We start from the raw sequence: 16,841 nt of genomic DNA, 5'->3' as shown, positions 1-16,841 counted from the left end.
GTTCTCGTTTTCTTCTCCTGTACTCTGAGGATAGCAGTTCTTTGAGTAGGCACAACTGTCTATTGCTCCAAAGAATATCTGCCAAGATAAGATAGGGACTGAAGACATTGCACATCAATAATACTTTGAATACTAAGATTTAAAACGCAGTGAGTGACAGATGAGAAATACTGAACATCTAATGTCTTCTGCCCAGTCCTCAGTGACCACTTGCTCTCATTATGAAAGCATTTCCAGATTTCCACTTTCTTCTTTTGTTTGGTTTTAAATGCTTTTAAAAACTGGATAATCACCCCTTTTCTTCAGCCCACTATCACTATTAGTCTGTTTTTTTGTTAAAAAAAAATACCACTTAGTGAAATCTACTTTGAAATTCTTAGAGAAGAGATGGCTGGATATTCTGAAGACCTTGAGGTTTCTGCCTTTGATTAGATTTGAAAAGCTAGTCTTTTGCAGGCAGAAGGGACTATGAAATGACAGCCTTACAAGGAGCTGAACCACCACACCACCTCCTCCTCCTCCTTTACTTACAGACTCCTCCTGTCCCATAATATATTATCAGTAGGATGGCAAATTGGGCCAATTATTGATCCCTCTTTCAAACAAACCCTTTCCCCTTAGTGTAGGGCCTTATTTTCGTTTTAATCCTTCGCCAAGCATCATCATCATCATCATCATTATTATTATCAATAAAAGCATTTATAAACCGCTAGATCACAAAACTTATCACAGCAGTTGAAAGGATAAAACATTGAAAGGATAAAAAGCATACAACAAAAGCATTAAAAGATTAAAACAATTTTAAGCTCTTGTTGGCACTGTGGGTTAAACCACAGTGCATAGGACTTGCCAATCAGAAGGTCGGCGGTTCGAATCCCCGCTATGGGGTGAGCTCCCGTTGCTCGGTCCCAGCTCCTGCCAACTTAGCAGTTCGAAAGCACGTCAGAGTGCAAGTAGATAAATAAGTACCACTCCGGCGGGAAGGTAAACGGCGTTTCCGTGCGCTGCTCTGGTTCGCCAGAAGCGGCTTAGTCATGCTGGCCACATGACCCGGAAGCTGTACGCTCCCTTGGCCAATAAAGCAAGATGAGTACCGCAACCCCAGAGTCAGTCATGACTGGACCTAATGGTCAGGGGTCCCTTTTCCTTTACTTTAAAGCATATACTTTATATCTCTTCCCTCACCCCACATCCCTTGGCATAGCAGTTTAAACTGAGGGAACCCCCATTTTTGAGTGCCAAATGGAAACTGTCACTAAACGGGCATGAAAGATATAGTTCCTTCAACATGAAGCAATCTGTTTCCTCCCCCCAGTGTGTTTCTCATCCCTTTGAGCATCTGTACTCTTAATTTTTATTTTGGAGACCAGGCCCTTTTCTGGCTTAAGCTCTTGCTCTTGTCACCCTCACAGCTTCTGTCGACACCTTTGCCATTGGGTCTTGGGGAAAAAAAGAGAGACATTCAGTTGTCACTTCCAGCACCACATGGAGTGCCAGCAAATTCCTGTACTGAAGAAGCAGACCTCTTGTTGATTTTTTTGGGTTATTTGTAATAAGCCTAGTATAGTTACACTCTATGAGAAGAAAGGAGGGGGGGGGAGGGAACTTTGCTTTCATCCAGATGGCTGACCTTTTCCTTGGACCTGTTTCCTTTTCTGAATTCATTTGTCATTTCTCTCCTCCCATTCGTCCACCCTAAAAATGCCCTGCTTAGGATATGCGGTGACAGCGGGTCACTTCTCTCAGCTGACGACGACAGACGTCGTTGGAGGAGCTCCTCAGGATGGAGGCGTCGGAAAGGTGTGGCTCTCGATCAAACAATGGCTCATTTAACTAACGTGGCAGCATATTCACTGTTTTGACTGAGTTCCCGGAAAAAAGGATGAACAAGGCATTTGGGGCTACAGTAATTTGGAAAGGGTTTATTGACACTGGCTTGGATCATAAGATTAGTTGCCTTAAAAGTGGTTCATGGGAGGAATGTTTCTCATTCCCACCAGACCCACGAAAAGCCTCTTTGGGGATTGGGGGCTCTTCTGAAGAATATATGGTGGGAGTGTCCTAAAATTAGGTGTAGGTCTGCCGATTTTGGCTGGTTATCCCCTTCCTCAGAGGCCCCTATACACATCCCATGTTGTTAAGGAGGGTGGTAGCGTTTGGGTAGGTAGGAAAGGGCAGTGTGGAGGAGGAAATGGAAAATATTCATTCTGTGAACTTCCTTAACTTATGTTAGGATCAATGCCACTGTTATGCATTGTTGTATTGTTTATGTAACATTCTTCCAAAAATTGTGCAAAGCGTTTTTTGCAGTGCTGATCTTCCTTGGTTTCGTAATGGTCTTTTGCAAAGGACTAGGGACTTGAGGGCTTGCTAATACTGAGCTGAACCAGTTCAGCGCTGACTGTCTAACCAGATGTTCACATATTGCTTGTGCAAAGAGGTAACAGGTATACAAAGGGGCTGTGGGGTTAAACCCCACCCTGAGGCCATGCAGATACTCCTTGTCTTACTGCAAAATGTCTTCTCTAAAGAGATTTGCCTGTCACCTACTTTGATTTCTTTTAGAGGCCACTTGAAAACAGCTTTACCTACAAAAGTCTCATTTCACATTTCACTGCAGGTGGCTCTTGCTTTTTTCTGTTTGCTTTTAAAAATTGTATCCATCTTTAATAAAACTTAGGTTTTATTCTTAGTTTTTTATTGTATTTTGCTAAGCTGCTTTCAATTTTGTGGAAAGATGAGGCAAAACCTTTTCAGATTAATGAATGAAGTACCCACAAAGATGCACTCTTAGCCGTATTTTGCTAATCAATAATGAGTGAATTTATATGCAATAGAATCAATTAGTTTCTTCTTCTGTTTAAAACTTCACAGGTATATATATTTCGCACTGATAGGAGGTCTGGTTCTTTAATAAAGATCTTTCAGGCTTCTGGTAAAAAGGTGGGTAATCCTTTAAATAATTGGTTGTTTATTTTCTATGTGGAATAATTTGCTTTTTCTTTTAATCCTTCAGATTAGTTCTGATTATATCTATACTGCTCACAATTTCTTATGGCCTGGGGCTGTAATTTTCTCTATTGTCCAATGCAGAGTTGGTCTAAGACAGGCATAGGCCTGATGTTTTGGGACTACAACTCCCATGATCCCTAGCTAACAGGACCAGTGGTCAGGGATGATGGCAATGGTAGTCCCAAAACATCTGGAGGGCCAGGTTTGCCTATGCCTGGTCTAAGACATGTTGTTACTTGTGGTATAGCAGCAAATATCCCCCCTGCAAATCTTGGTACATAATACCTTAGGTTGGTCAAGGTCTCACAAGTGCCTCTTCATTCCCTAACAGCAAAATATAAAACAATCATCAATGAAGCAACTAATAATTTGTGGTGCTTTGCGCCACGCGAAATCAGTTGCCTGAGGTGGCTGCTCCACTCTGCCACACAGTAGGGCCGGCCCTTCACATTTTACTTTTTCTCACTGCCTATGTCAGTATCTTGATATATTCACACGTGGTGAAATAAGACATTTGAGCATTTGTTTGATATGAGAGGCAATAGCTGTGTGAGAAAATCTCAAATGTAAAATAGCCCTCAGAGATTTTGATACTGAGCCCTGTTCTGACATTGAAACATTTGAGGCGTGTGTGCGCGCGCATTTGTGTGCATGTTATTTGTGAAATGTATTTCTGAGGTACTAAAATCAGGAGAAGGTCTAACATTTCCATGACGTCAACAACAAGGGTGCACTCTTGTGCTTTTTTCCTTCATGTTAACAACCTTTTCCTGTTTCTTTGGGGAGGTGGAGAAATGTTAGGGTTGTTAAGCAGGCAAGTGAATATCGGTCCATCCAAGAGTAGTTCACTCTGTGCCTCATTTCTGTGTTGCTTTGGTCAATGGAACCAGTAGGTTTATGGGACCACGTGGAATGCAGCTGTCCCTTTCTGTCACATGATCCTGTCATGTGATCCTTGCTGAGTTGGTAGCTGCAAGACCACTTGTGGGCATTTGTGATGCTGTAGCACAGCAAAGATCAGGCCAGCGACTCTCTTATCTAGTGAGCTACTACAATGGCACAGAGTGCTTGAATCCTGCTGCTGGATTCTTCACTGCTAGAGACTCTTAGTTCCTTACAGGAAATTGGAAACCATGTGCCAGATGTGCCAGAATAGCAAAAAAGTTTCAGTTCTTGCAGTAACACCAGGTCACCAACTCTGCACAATAATGTTGCAGTTGGGCAAACAAAATCCCTTTCCCGCTTGAAATTGCTTGCATCCACTGTGACATATTGCTCAGGTATTCGCTGCCTAGATTTTTTATTAGTATAAAAAACCGCCAATGCGTAATGAAAGCCTTGTAAACAAAGAACCCACAAAGGGAGCGAAATGCTAAATGTTTGACCTTAACCCTGCAAAAGCAAACAGATTGGAGATCTGAGCTGATGGCTTGCACTTTCTCTCATCTTTCTGCCGTGACTTGCAAACAGTGTTTGCAATCTTTTCTGTATTTGAGAAGTCAGTGTCTATTCTGTAGTGATAGGTGTGGCTGTTGTTGCATGGCTGATATCATCATTGGCTGGAGCTTTTGGCTCATCTTGGCCAAAGATGAGTTGAGTGACCAAATTAAGGAGTGTGGGTGGTGGGTGGGAGGGAAACACAACTTTTCAGCCAATCAAGAGCATGTAATGAGGTGAGAGTAATAATGCTAGTGGTAAAATAAAGGTCATTGGATGTGCTTGCAATTTGGCATTGGATGAATTACCGTATTTTTCGCTCTATAGGACGTACTTTTTCCCCTTCAAAAATGAAGGGGAAATGTGTGTGCGTCCTATGGAGCGAAGACGCCATAGCCCCGCGACACTCTCCCAGCTGGAGAGATAACGTGCGGCTATGGCAGGAGCCTCCATAACCGCGCGTCACCTCTGCAGCCGGGAGAGCACGCGCGGAGCTAAAGCAGCCCCCTGCGACCCTCTCCCGGCTGGAGAGGTGACGCGCGGCTATGGCAGGAGCCTCCATAGCCGCGCGTCACCTCTCCAGACGGGAGAGCGCATGCGGGGCTAAAGAAGCCATAGCCCCGCGATCCCTTCCCAGCTGGAGAAGTGACGCATGACTATGGCAGCAGCCTCTCCACTGCGCCTTTCCGCTGCTCCCTGACCTGCTCTTTGGGGCTGGTGGTGGGCTTCCCCCCCACCAGCCCCAAAGAGCAGGTCAAAAGGAACCTGAAGCCTGGAGAGCGAGAGGGGTCGGTGCGCACCGACCCCTCTCGCTCTCCAGGCTTCCAAGGTAGCCGCCTGAAACAGACCTTTTTTTAGAGCGGGAAAACTGAAGGGGCGCTGGGCAGAGAGCGGAAGAATTTTTTCCCCTTGTTCTCCCCCCTCTAAAACAAGGTGTGTCCTATTGTCCGGTGCGTCCTATGGTGCGAAAAATATGGTACACACAGTCACAGATTCACAATGGGTGAATAAAGACAAAAGGTCAGGAAGTAAGGAAGAAATGGAACCATTTCAGGCAGAATCATATTAGGACTGCCACCTGGAAACTCTACTGAATGTGTCAGTTCACCCTGTTTTGTAGAGCGTCTCTATACTGGTGCCAGCTGCCACCAAAAGATATGTGAGATTGGCATGGAAATTATCCATGTTCTGGAGCCATTCCGCATGGTGTGGAGTCTTCAGTCCTAGGGATGCAGCATGCAAACTTCATAACAGACGCCTTGCAAAAATTGGCCACCACTCCCTATTTGTCTGCCATCTCAATCCTTTTTCATTAAACATCCTGCAAAGACTTTCCTTGATTGACTGGTTCTTGAGCTTGTTCAGATCATAGTTTTCAACCCTGCTTACCCAACACAGAAACTAAATATTCCTAGGCTTGATATACATTCCTTAAAAATCACATTGAAGTTAACATGAGTTTACTTTTCAGTATTTTTTTTTGTCTGTTAAACCGATCTTGTGAATGCCTTTGCACATGCCTGACCTTTCCAGAAAGGATGATGTGAATGAGAATCTGCATGTTTGCTGGCATATTCACAAAACCATCACAATTGCTGAAAGATCCCGTGTGTGTTTCAAGTAATGATTTTTAGCATGTGTTTTTAAGACACAGGAAAAAGTATAACTTTAATTCCTTTAATAATAATAATAATAAAAGAGTTAATTAAATAAAGAATGAATGAATGAATGAAAGCTGGCGTGACCCAGTGGCCCAGGGACTTCCGAGAGCTGCTGTGTTGTGAGAGATAAAGTAGCAAGTTGCCATTTCAATTGCAAACAACGAAAAGCATAAATGATTTCCTCCTGTGTGTGGGCAGATACTGAATGCTTTGTTGTGACTCGGCTTGGTTGCAGATGGGCTCTTACTTTGGCTCCTCCTTATGTGCAGTTGATCTGAATTCTGACGGCCTTTCGGACCTCCTGGTGGGAGCGCCCATGTTTTCCGAGATCCGGGATGAGGGTCAAGTCACCGTCTACCTCAGTAGAGGAAATGTGAGTACAGAAAGGAGCGGAGCAAAATGTCCTGGGGAAATCCTTTAACAGTAATCTCAGATCAGCTGACCATATCATGCAAGTTCTGCTTTAAGGCACTGAGCAGAGGTGGGTGCTGTTTCGGCTCCGGAATAGAAATGGCCAAACAGTCCTAGCAAAAAAGTCAGGATTCACTTGTTTTTCATAATTTGTTGGGATGTCCAAAATCCAGTTGATATCTAATTCCATTCCTGAAGAGCTGCCACATTAGCCTGATATTTCAAAAAACAGTAAAGTCCTGTAACCCCTTAAAGGTGGATAAGAATAAATGCTTCTTCACAGCTTAGGCTCCCTTCTTCCATTGCATAAATCGTTATCAACATTGTGGTTTATTTTTCAGTACTTTTATTAGGCATTTTCACTGGCAAATACCTAAAAGGAGCTTGTAAATGCAGCATAGCCCAGCATAAAAAACCCAGCGATATGACAATTGCAAGGAGCACATACTACTACTACTACTACTACTACTACTACTACTACTACTAATTTATTATTTATACCCCGCCCATTTGGCTGGGTTTCCCCAGCCACTCTGGGCGGCTTCCAACACTATTAAAATACACTAATACATCAAACATTAAAAGCTTCCCTAAAGAGGGCTGCCTTCAGATGTTGTCTAAAGTCATCTGGTGGGAGGGTGTTCCACAGGGCGGGTGCCACCACCGAAAAGGTCCTCTGCCTGGTTCCCTGTAACTTGGCTTCTCACAGTGAGGGAACCGCCAGAAGACCCTCAACGCAGGACCTCAGTGCCCGGGTAGAACGATGGGGGTGGTTCCGCTCCTTCAGATATACTGGACCAAGGCTGTTTAGGGCTTTAAACGGCCTCAGCATATGGCAATGGCATAAAACCCACAGTCTGAAAACACCCTCGAAGCACAGGGAAATGCTTATGTGTTTACTGCTTGCAAAAAAGCAAACAGTGATGGCTCTCGACAGGCTGCCTCTGAGAGGGCATTACCTAACTTTGGCACCACAATAGAAAGGCACCGTCCTTTGAGTTCACTGGCCAAGCCTCTAATGGTGATGGCATATGGACCTGTTTGGGGAGCCAGGTTCAGGTGGGCATCTAGAATTTAGACTGGGATAGAAGCATGGGGACTCCCTTAATTTTATACAGAAAGACTCAAAGTCTAAGAGTACACAAGAAACAGCAGCAATGTCACAATTCTGTGCTCAGCTCTGATTAATGTAGAATCCTGTCAGAATAGGTCTGTTCCTTTCCTGTCAGGGATTCTGCAACTTGAACCAACAAATTTATTACGGCATAGGCTTTCGTGGATCGTGGTCCCCTTCATTAGATGGCATGCAATGAGAGCAAGGTTATTATTTATTATTACCGTATTTTCCGCCCTATACGATGCACTGTCCCATAAGGCGCACCTAGTTTTTTGGGGGAGAAATAAAGGGGGGGAAATTATTTTCTCCCCAGGCACTGAGCGCCCAGAACAGGCAACTCTCCGCAAGCCTTGGGAGCCTGGCGCCGGGCTCCCGCGCCTTGCGGAGAGCCGCGCGAAGTCTGGGCGTGCTGAGCACAGTGAGCCCAGCCTTCGGCATGCAGGCAACTCTCCGCAAGCTGTGGGAGCCTGGCGCGGGCTCCCACGGCTTGCGGAGATCTGCGTGAAGCCTGGAGAGCAAGAGGGGTCAGTGCGCACTGACCCCTCTCACTCTCCAGGCTTCAGCGAATGCCTGCATTCGCCCCATAGGACGCACACACATTTCCCCTTCATTTTTGGAGGGGGAAAAGTGTGTCCTAGGGGGCAAAAAATACGGTATTATTAATTTTTGTTTATTAAATTTGTATACCACCCTTCATCCATAGATCTCAGGGCGGTTCACAGCATAAAAGTGATTTGCCAGCCTTCTTGTTAGGAGTCTGCTTGGTCAACTGAGCAGTATGTTCTGTTTGGTGTATTCCAGGATCCAGTTTTTCTCCTCAAGTCACTAACTTCAGGGCCCTTGAATTGGGTATCATGTACTCCAGGTCTATAGTTGCTTGTGACCAAACCAGGACATGACACCTATTACAGCTGAGGTTTACAGAATGCACCCGAGTAGCAGCCACTGATGATATATAGAACCTGCATATTAGAAGAAATGGCATTCATTTCACTTCACTTTATATGCTGAGAGAGCCACTTCCAGGGTTGTGAATCCAGTATCAAATTAAGCAATGGCTTCTAATTCACCTTCCCTTTCTGCTGAAGTATGGTGACTCTTAAGACCAGCCTTTGCATTATCTGGGAGATAGAAGCATGATTTTGTTTTTAAATGTGTACTTGAAGGTAAGTTTAGAGAGTTGAACCCATATGAAAAGCAGCTGCAAGAACCGACTTTCATTTTGATTGCGTTGAGAACCCTATACAGTGTTGGTGTTCCTAGGGAAAGAAATCACTGGACTCTTGGTTGCAAAATTGCCCATTGCACAACCACCGTGACCCAACAGTAGCCTAGGGAAATAATCAACACAAGCTTCCTGTACTCTGAAATGACCGCGACTTGTTTGGAAGGAACACGAGCCACATGGGCTCTCTCAGAGACACTTTTGTTTATGAAAAATGTCTCCTTTCCCCCTAAATAAATGCTATTGGCGCTCTCCTTTCTCGCAATTCGACTCACAAACCATGGCTACTTAGGTCAGTTGAGGTCAAACAGTCACAATGGAATGATGTAACTTTGTGTCTTTCTTCAGATAGTTGAAGAGGTACAGTACAAGCATGAATATTTAGAATTAGAGCACCAGAAATGCAACGTCCTCCAGAATGTCGTAAATGGAGAGACCCTTTTGGATTGGGTAAAATAATCTTGGTGAAAGTCCAACTAAAAGCATTGGGTTTTAGAGATCCTTGTTTCAATCGCAACATTCCATTCCTGTTTTGATCACAAAATTCTAGTTGTCTGGAACTTCCAGACTTCACTCTCTCATCTACAAATTATCTACAAATTATACTCAACCTTAGTGTTCCCCCTTTTAAAAACTTATTATTACTTTCACTAGCATTCTACCTTTCCTCACAGGAGTTTAGGGTGTGGAGTCTCGTTTTCATTTTGACAACAGCCTTCTGTAACAGGACTGGATGAGAGAGTGTCCGGGGCAATTGAGCACCCTTCATGTTTGAGCAGGGATTTGAACCCATATCTTCTCAGTAGTTGTGAGCCAGGAAGCAAGGTGACAGAGAACACTCGAGAAAATTGGGGTGCACACAATAATGAATCAAAATATTATCTTCTGGGTTCTGTGAATCCTGAAAAATATTTTGCATTCATCGTCCCCAATGCCCGTCTCTAAACATGTATTTACTAGTAATTTCCCTGTGAGGCTTTATTGAAATTAATCTTAATAGAAAGTGTGTTCTAGATTTGCCAATGTGTTAGGAATACAAGGGCCACTCGGGTTGATTCTGATTTGCCGCAGTCCAAATTACTTTCACTCACTCCACATGTTCCATAGCAAAGTCGCTTTTCATATAAGCATCATTGTACCACATGTAGAGCCTCAGGGCAAGCCTCATGAAACTGTACCTTGCCCTCAGTGCAGAAGAAAAGAAAAACACAATAAAACTTTACTTTCACCTCATTGTTTTTGTTACAGATTCATTATATAGGATTTTCTTTATGTCAGCAGCTTTCTGAAGACCTCCCAAAAGATTTGATTGCAATTTCCAGAAACCAGTCCCTACCTATTCACAAAAAAACACGGGAAAGACCCCTTGAGATAGACACGGAGCTGCGTTTAAACAACGGTGTTTGGTTTCCTTATGGAAATAACTCTCCTGCACCTGAAGTCTAGGGTAGAGGGCAGAAATGGACATAAAAGCATGAAAAACATATCAGCATTTTTGTGGGAGCTTTGGTAGGGTTTAAAAAAGAAAAAAAATATTTTTGCTCTTTTTGGTCACTCTCTTATATCTAACCCAACTACATTCTAATGTTGTCAATCTACCATTTTTTTTGCTCTATAAGACTCACTTTTTCCCTCCTAAAAAGTAAGGGGAAATGTGTGTGTGTGTCTTATGGAGCGAATGCAGGCTGTGCCGCTATCCCAGAAGCCAGAACAGCAAGAGGGATTGCTGCTTTCACTGCGCAGCGATCCCTCTTGCTGTTCTGGCTTCTGAGATTCAGAATATTTGTTTTCTTGTTTTTCTCCTCCAAAAACTAGGTGCGTCTTGTGGTCTGGTGCGTCTTATAGAACGAAAAATACGAAAAATTCCTATGTAAAAGTGGTTTCTTCGAAAAATTCCTATGTAAAGTGGTTTCTTCGAAAAATTCCTATGTAAAGTGGTTTCTTCGTCTTCTAAGATTCTTTTGCTTTGCTCCACCCCAAAATAACAGACTCCAAAGCATGGCATTCCCCCCCCCCCCCATGAAAGATGGAACTGAATGCTGCAGTAATGTGCTCATAGAGCAATGGCCAATGTTGTTGGTAAATGTACAATTCAAGTCCAAAGAATCAGATAATTCCACGTGCAGCCCACACACGTAACCCCTTGGTGGTTTTGCTTCTTGTCTCTTACATACAGGAGGGAAAGATCCTTCTAAGACCACACTTGCCAGCTCCTTTTTCATAAGTACTTTGTTAAGAATGATTTAAAACCTGCTGGCTTATTACCCGGAGGCACTTTTTTTAGGCAATCGAAATGTTTTAACGAATTATTCCAACAGATTAATTTACTTAAGTGCTGCAGACCTCATTATTATCACATGGGAGTTTTCCTGTAGAGACTGAGTCTATGCTATTACAATAGTTCTTCTTGGTTATTCTTTGGAACGGAACAGAATTAACCTCACCGGCTTAGTTGCTCAATTGTTTGGAACTTTTGCACTGTCTCGAGCGCATGATTTTACTTACCTAAGATTTCTTTTTGAAATATTACAGTTGGCAACTAATCGGCCTTTGCTCCGTCATCCTGGCTAGGCGCTTCCTTTTCAGGAGCAATTAAGTGCCTTTTCAATTTACAGCGTTTCCTTTATATAATGCCCGGGTTTAGTGTTGCCAACTTGAAATTTGGTTAGGACATGCTCCAGATGCTTCCTGGGGAACATGTGCATGAGCAATGCACTAGCAAAGAGGCTGTGCATCTCTCAACACTCGCTCTGTTTTTCTTAGCCTGTCCTATTTCCTGTTTGCTAGGGAGTCATGGAAGAGCAACTTGTTCTGAATGGTGACAATGCCTACAATGCACACTTTGGGGAAAGTATTGCCTCCCTGGGAGATATGGATGAGGATGGATTCCCAGGTCAGTCTGTTTTCTTTTGCACGTGGGCTCTGGGCTGGTGCTGGGTCTCTCTGAACTGAGGCAGGGACCTGCTATGGAGTGCTTCAGAAATGTGTATGCTTCAAACCCTTCCCACCCAGTAATTCTTCATCTTTGAAGGCACACTTTCTCCACCAGAGAGGTTTTTTTGTGGCTGACAGATCTAGCTTCTAATCCATGGGTAGGCAAACTAAGACCCAGGGACTGGATCTGGCCCAATTGCCTTCTAAATCTGGCCCACGGATGGTCCAGGAATCAGCGTGTTTTTATATGAGTAGAATGAGTCCTTTTATTTAAAACGCATCTCTGGGTTATTTGTGGGCAATAGGAATTCATTCATTCCCCCCAAATATAGTCCGGCCCCCCACAAGTTTTGAGGGACAGTGGACCGGCCCCCTGCTGAAAAAGTTTGCTGACCCCTGTTCTAATCCAAGCAAGGGATTTTACCAGGGCTCCCCAGTTATGGTGCTTCATGGAAGAAGGAGAAGAGGAGAGGGAGTTTGGATTTGATATCCCGCTTTATCACTACCCAAGGAGTCTCAAAGCGGCTAACATTCTCCTTTCCCTTCCTCCCCCACAACAAACACTCTGTGAGGTGAGTGAGGCTGAGAGACTTCAGAGAAGTGTGACTGGCCCAAGGTCACCCAGCAGCTGCATGTGGAGGAGTGGAGATGTGAACCCGGTTCACCAGATTACGAGTCTACCGCTCTTAACCTCTACACCACACAGGCTGAAGCATGAAGGGACGTTGAAGCAATGTATATTACCTCCTTCTTGTCAGTTCTCTGATCTTTCCTAGTCCTGCTAGGGGTACCTGTCTGGGATCTGCAAGGAGGTGTGAGAAGTTACTATTTTAGGGTGCCATTGTATCTGTGGGACAAATTTATTCCAACAGGAAAGCACTTTCCCTCTGTGTTATCCTCACTGCCAATGCAATGGCGAGTAAACATTTGTTTCACACTGGATTTTCCATACTGTGTTGCTGAAGGTTACTTCTTGTTGTTCAGAGTGTTGCTGAAGTTACTGGCAGAGCAAACTATTCCTCTTCAAAAGAATACCTACAAATCAGCCTTAATAAACAAAGGGCACTTGCTGTTGGAAAGAAGGGTCACTTGTCAACATTTTTATACTCCCAATTACAGTAACACACCAGAATGAAAACAGTCTAGAAAAATAACACTGAGCTTCTCAAAATCCAGTTCAAATTTGCCCTTGCTGGTTTTAAGTTGGTTTCTGCTATTAATTAACTAAAACTAGTTGATTTATCTGTGGACTAAAGGTTGCAGCTCTAATTATAAGCAAATTTGGAAAGTGTTGATGTTCCAGCATTATTATTATTGTCGTTAATTTAATTTATCAGCTTCCCTTCATCCCGAGGTCTCGTGGTGGGTTACAAAAATTTAAAACCCAACATTAAAAACAATTTGAAACAACTTACAACTTACTTAAAACAGCAGTGCCGTAATTCGTCTGGATATAATGTCATTTTGGGCGGGCCTGGGCCTAGACACAATCCCTGCCACCCATCTTTGTTGCTTTCTTTCAAACTCCTCTCAGTGCTTTAGAGCTGAGGGATCCATCCCAACTTGCATCATATCAAGGCTTTAGAAAGCTGGCATTATGAGTGGATTTTTCAATGGATCTGCCATGGCTTCATGGTGGGTGGCATGTGTTCTGTGTGCCAGTGGTGGCTTCATGTACAATGCCAGATCTCTCCCTTGAGATACATAAAGCATGTAAAGGCTTGCCGTGATTCCCCTTGCGCATGGCTGGTATTATTTGTGGAACCCAAACAGATGTTTCTGATTAGAAGCAATGTAAATATGCATTTTGAGGGTTTTATTTTAAAATCAGCTCATTAAACGGGGCAACTTTTTTTTCTTAAAAGCCAGGCAGCTGCTGACTGAGTGGCTTTCATCTTTATGATGAAGATGGTTTGTTGTGGCAAGAGTCTTTAAAAAATAAAAATTGAAAGGGGCTCTTTCCCATTTCCACTGTCTCACATTGTCTTGCCTAGATGTTGCCATTGGTGCTCCTAAAGAAGACGACTACGTTGGATCAGTCTATATCTACCATGGATCCATGGGAGGCATCATACCTCAATATTCTATGGTAAGCGTTGGGCATGTGACACTATAGGTTATGTAGAAACGTGGCAGGATATATAAGGGGAGTTGGGGCAGATATAAATGCCACTGGATGTTGTTGTTGTTGTTTAGTCGTTTAGTTGTGTCCGACTCTTCGTGACCCCATGGACCAGAGCACGCCAGGCACTCCTGTCTTCCACTGCCTCCCGCAGTTTGGTCAGACTCATGTTTGTAGCTTCAAGAACACTGTCTAACCATCTTGTCCTCCATTGTCCCCTTCTCCTTGTGCCCTCCATCTTTCTCAACATCAGGGGCGTTTCCAGGGAGTCTTCTCTTCTCATGAGGTGGCCAAAGTATTGGAGCCTCAGCTTCAGGATCTGTCCTTCCAGTGAGCACTCAGGGCTGATGTCCTTCAGAATAGATAGGTTTGATCTTCTTGCAGTCCATGGGACTCTCAAGAGTCTCCCCCAGGACCATAATTCAAAAGCACCAATTCAAAAGCCACTGGATAGACAACAACTATATAATGTGGGGCTGTAATACATTCTATGTCAAAGGTTTAGGTTCAGGGAATGTATCCAGCTTGAAACTAGTTAATGTAATGGGTCCTCCGTCCTCCAATGCTCCTTGGTAGTGTTTTGTTTTGGTGATAAGGACGCTTTGATAGAGCTCTCTGGACCCTTTGATATTTCCCTCTTCCTTGGTTGTTAGCCAGGGCAATTGTGCAGGTTTTAAATTCATTAAGGTTACAGTTGTAGATGTGCTCTTAGAAAAGCTTTCTCAGGGATCAGGAGGACAGCTTTGGGTTTTGCTGCCTAAACAGTAGAACAAAATTAGGAAGGATGTTTCCCCTTAGAGTGTTTGTGGGACTGTATTCCAGTAAGAAAAATATAAATGCTTCTTCAAATGCACCTAATCTGCAAGCTGCTTAACATCAGGCTTTTTCTAATATTCTTAATAATTTAAAAAATAAAAATAAAATAAAAACAAACAAACACCAGGCACCTTCTATTGACTTCAGTGAAGTCAAATCAGCAGGGAATTAATAATGTACTGTGTACAGCAGGGGTGGCCAACTCCCAAGAGACTGCAATCTACTTACAGAGTTAAAAACTGGCAGTGATCTACCCCCTTTTTTGGGATTCAGGTCAAAGTTGTTGAGCTTCTTTGGGGGGTGCCAGTGATCTACAACAGATGTCCAGTGATCTACCAGTGATCTACCCAGTGATCATGATCTATCTGTTGGACGTGCCTGGTGTAAAGTATTTCAAAGATTTTGTCAGTCCTACCCCCTGCAATGGTTTAGGTCACTTTAGTACAAATACATCAGCAGATCGCAGACTGAGCTTTTTGTTCTAGTCTGGATAGTGGCAAGTTTTTGCTTTTTCAAAGACAAAAAGAAATCAGGCTTGTTTTTCAACTTTCAGCTGTTTTAAAGTTCTGGTCTAAATATTTTATTTTGTTGCTGGGCGGGAGCTCATACAGGATGCTAAGTCAGAGTTTCAGTGGTTGCATTTGAGATGCTTAGAGCAGGCTGTGAGTGATTAGTTCTGCTGTTTGCTGACTTTTTAAAAAGGACGCATTAACTTTTTAATAAAGAAAATGCAAACGAAATCCTTTTTATGATAATTTTTATAAGTGATAATTTGCGGCATGTGAACGACTCTTCTCTGCACACTGAAAAGATGGGAGATTACTGAACAGACTGAAATGCAAAATGGCATTCTGGTTGAGGATGTCCAGATTTGGACAGATAGATGTTATTTCTTAATTTTTACATATTTGAGGTAATATAGGCATTTCAGAAGGAGACAGCTTAATCATAGAAAACAGTGCAGTTGACTGCTGTCTCTGACCAGATTAGTCTCCAGCTTTTGTGATCTTCTTCAGGGTGTGCTCTTGCCAGCTAGTTTCCATTACTTTCCCTTGTGTTCAGTCTCTTTCTCTCTCTCTCTCTCTGCCATGTTTTAGTGCTGTTCCATGTCCTCAAGGAAGAGGGCTGAAGGTCATTTGGCTACAAATCCATCAAGCTGTTTCATATGTTTAATTTGTAGTGTCTGTCTACCTGGCCTCTATTTGAACCAGTAACCTTGGGGTGAAAGGCTTTGTGTCCCATTACTGGAACTCTGAACCATCCAGATGCTGTGTATTAAAAAACATCCACACACATATACAATCTTTGTTAGAAGAAAGGATCATTTGTTTACAGTGAGATACTCCTACCCTTCCCATTTCATTTTGAATGCCTGATTTTTACCTCGGCTGCAGCGAGATTTGGATCCAGATGAAGCACTTTTAATTGGTTTGCAGATAAATGTGTATGCTAGATAAATATTATCAGGCTAGGTTTCAGGGCCTTTGGTTCTGTCCGCAGCTCTCAAAGCTGTGTAGCATTAGACTGCAATCTTTATACCCTAATAGCCTGCAGATGTCTGTGGGATATGCGTAGCCCTGGTTTGCCACCCTAACAGGGACCCCCCGCAAAAACCTAGCCACATTCTCTTGTGTAAATGTAATTTGAGGAGTTCAGCTGCTTGCAGTTGCTTTAGTGTTATCAGGTCCAAGAGTGGGAAAGTTTTCTTCCTTGCTTTTTTAAGAGGAGAAGTTTTAGAGTGCTTTCCTTTCCTTTAAGCTAGAGATATTCATTGTTTTCTATTAATTTCCCAGCTGACAGTTGCTCAGCATTACCTCCCATTGTATTTCTTTTTCTAATCCTTGTCCACCTGGGAACTTTGCATCCAGCCAGATTGATGCTTTAGCACTAAACTAAAAGTGCAGGACAATAATTGCACCCCCTTCTCCAAAACGGAGATACTGTTGTGTTCAGTATTTTACAACGTTTTTCTGCATGGTCTGTACTAAGGGCTCTATGAACCCATCCATCTGTTAAATGGGCTAGAAGAGGGTCAGTTGACAACTGCATTATGGGTATTGGACCAATAGTGCTGTTAGGGATTGGAGACCTTGCTCTGAGTTGAAA

The 16,841-nt window shown here is 43.3% G+C and overlaps 1 protein-coding gene across 1 annotated transcript in view; it reads left to right on the top strand.

The window, feature by feature from the left end:
* Positions 1 to 16,841, top strand: part of ITGA9 (integrin subunit alpha 9) — a 228,183-nt gene that overhangs the window by 45,396 nt on the left and 165,946 nt on the right. Inside the window, exons 7-11 of the mRNA XM_081931017.1 lie at positions 1,715 to 1,800; positions 2,875 to 2,943; positions 6,346 to 6,483; positions 11,651 to 11,756; positions 13,792 to 13,886. Coding sequence (XP_081787143.1) covers positions 1,715 to 1,800; positions 2,875 to 2,943; positions 6,346 to 6,483; positions 11,651 to 11,756; positions 13,792 to 13,886 — 494 coding nt within the window. The remainder of the gene's footprint in view (positions 1 to 1,714; positions 1,801 to 2,874; positions 2,944 to 6,345; positions 6,484 to 11,650; positions 11,757 to 13,791; positions 13,887 to 16,841) is intronic.

This window comes from Podarcis melisellensis (assembly GCF_964234715.1).
Source record: "Podarcis melisellensis genome assembly, chromosome: 12".
Lineage (NCBI taxonomy): Eukaryota > Metazoa > Chordata > Lepidosauria > Squamata > Lacertidae > Podarcis > Podarcis melisellensis.
Note: the sequence above shows the minus strand (reverse complement) of the source record. Positions and strands in the feature narration are given on the sequence as shown.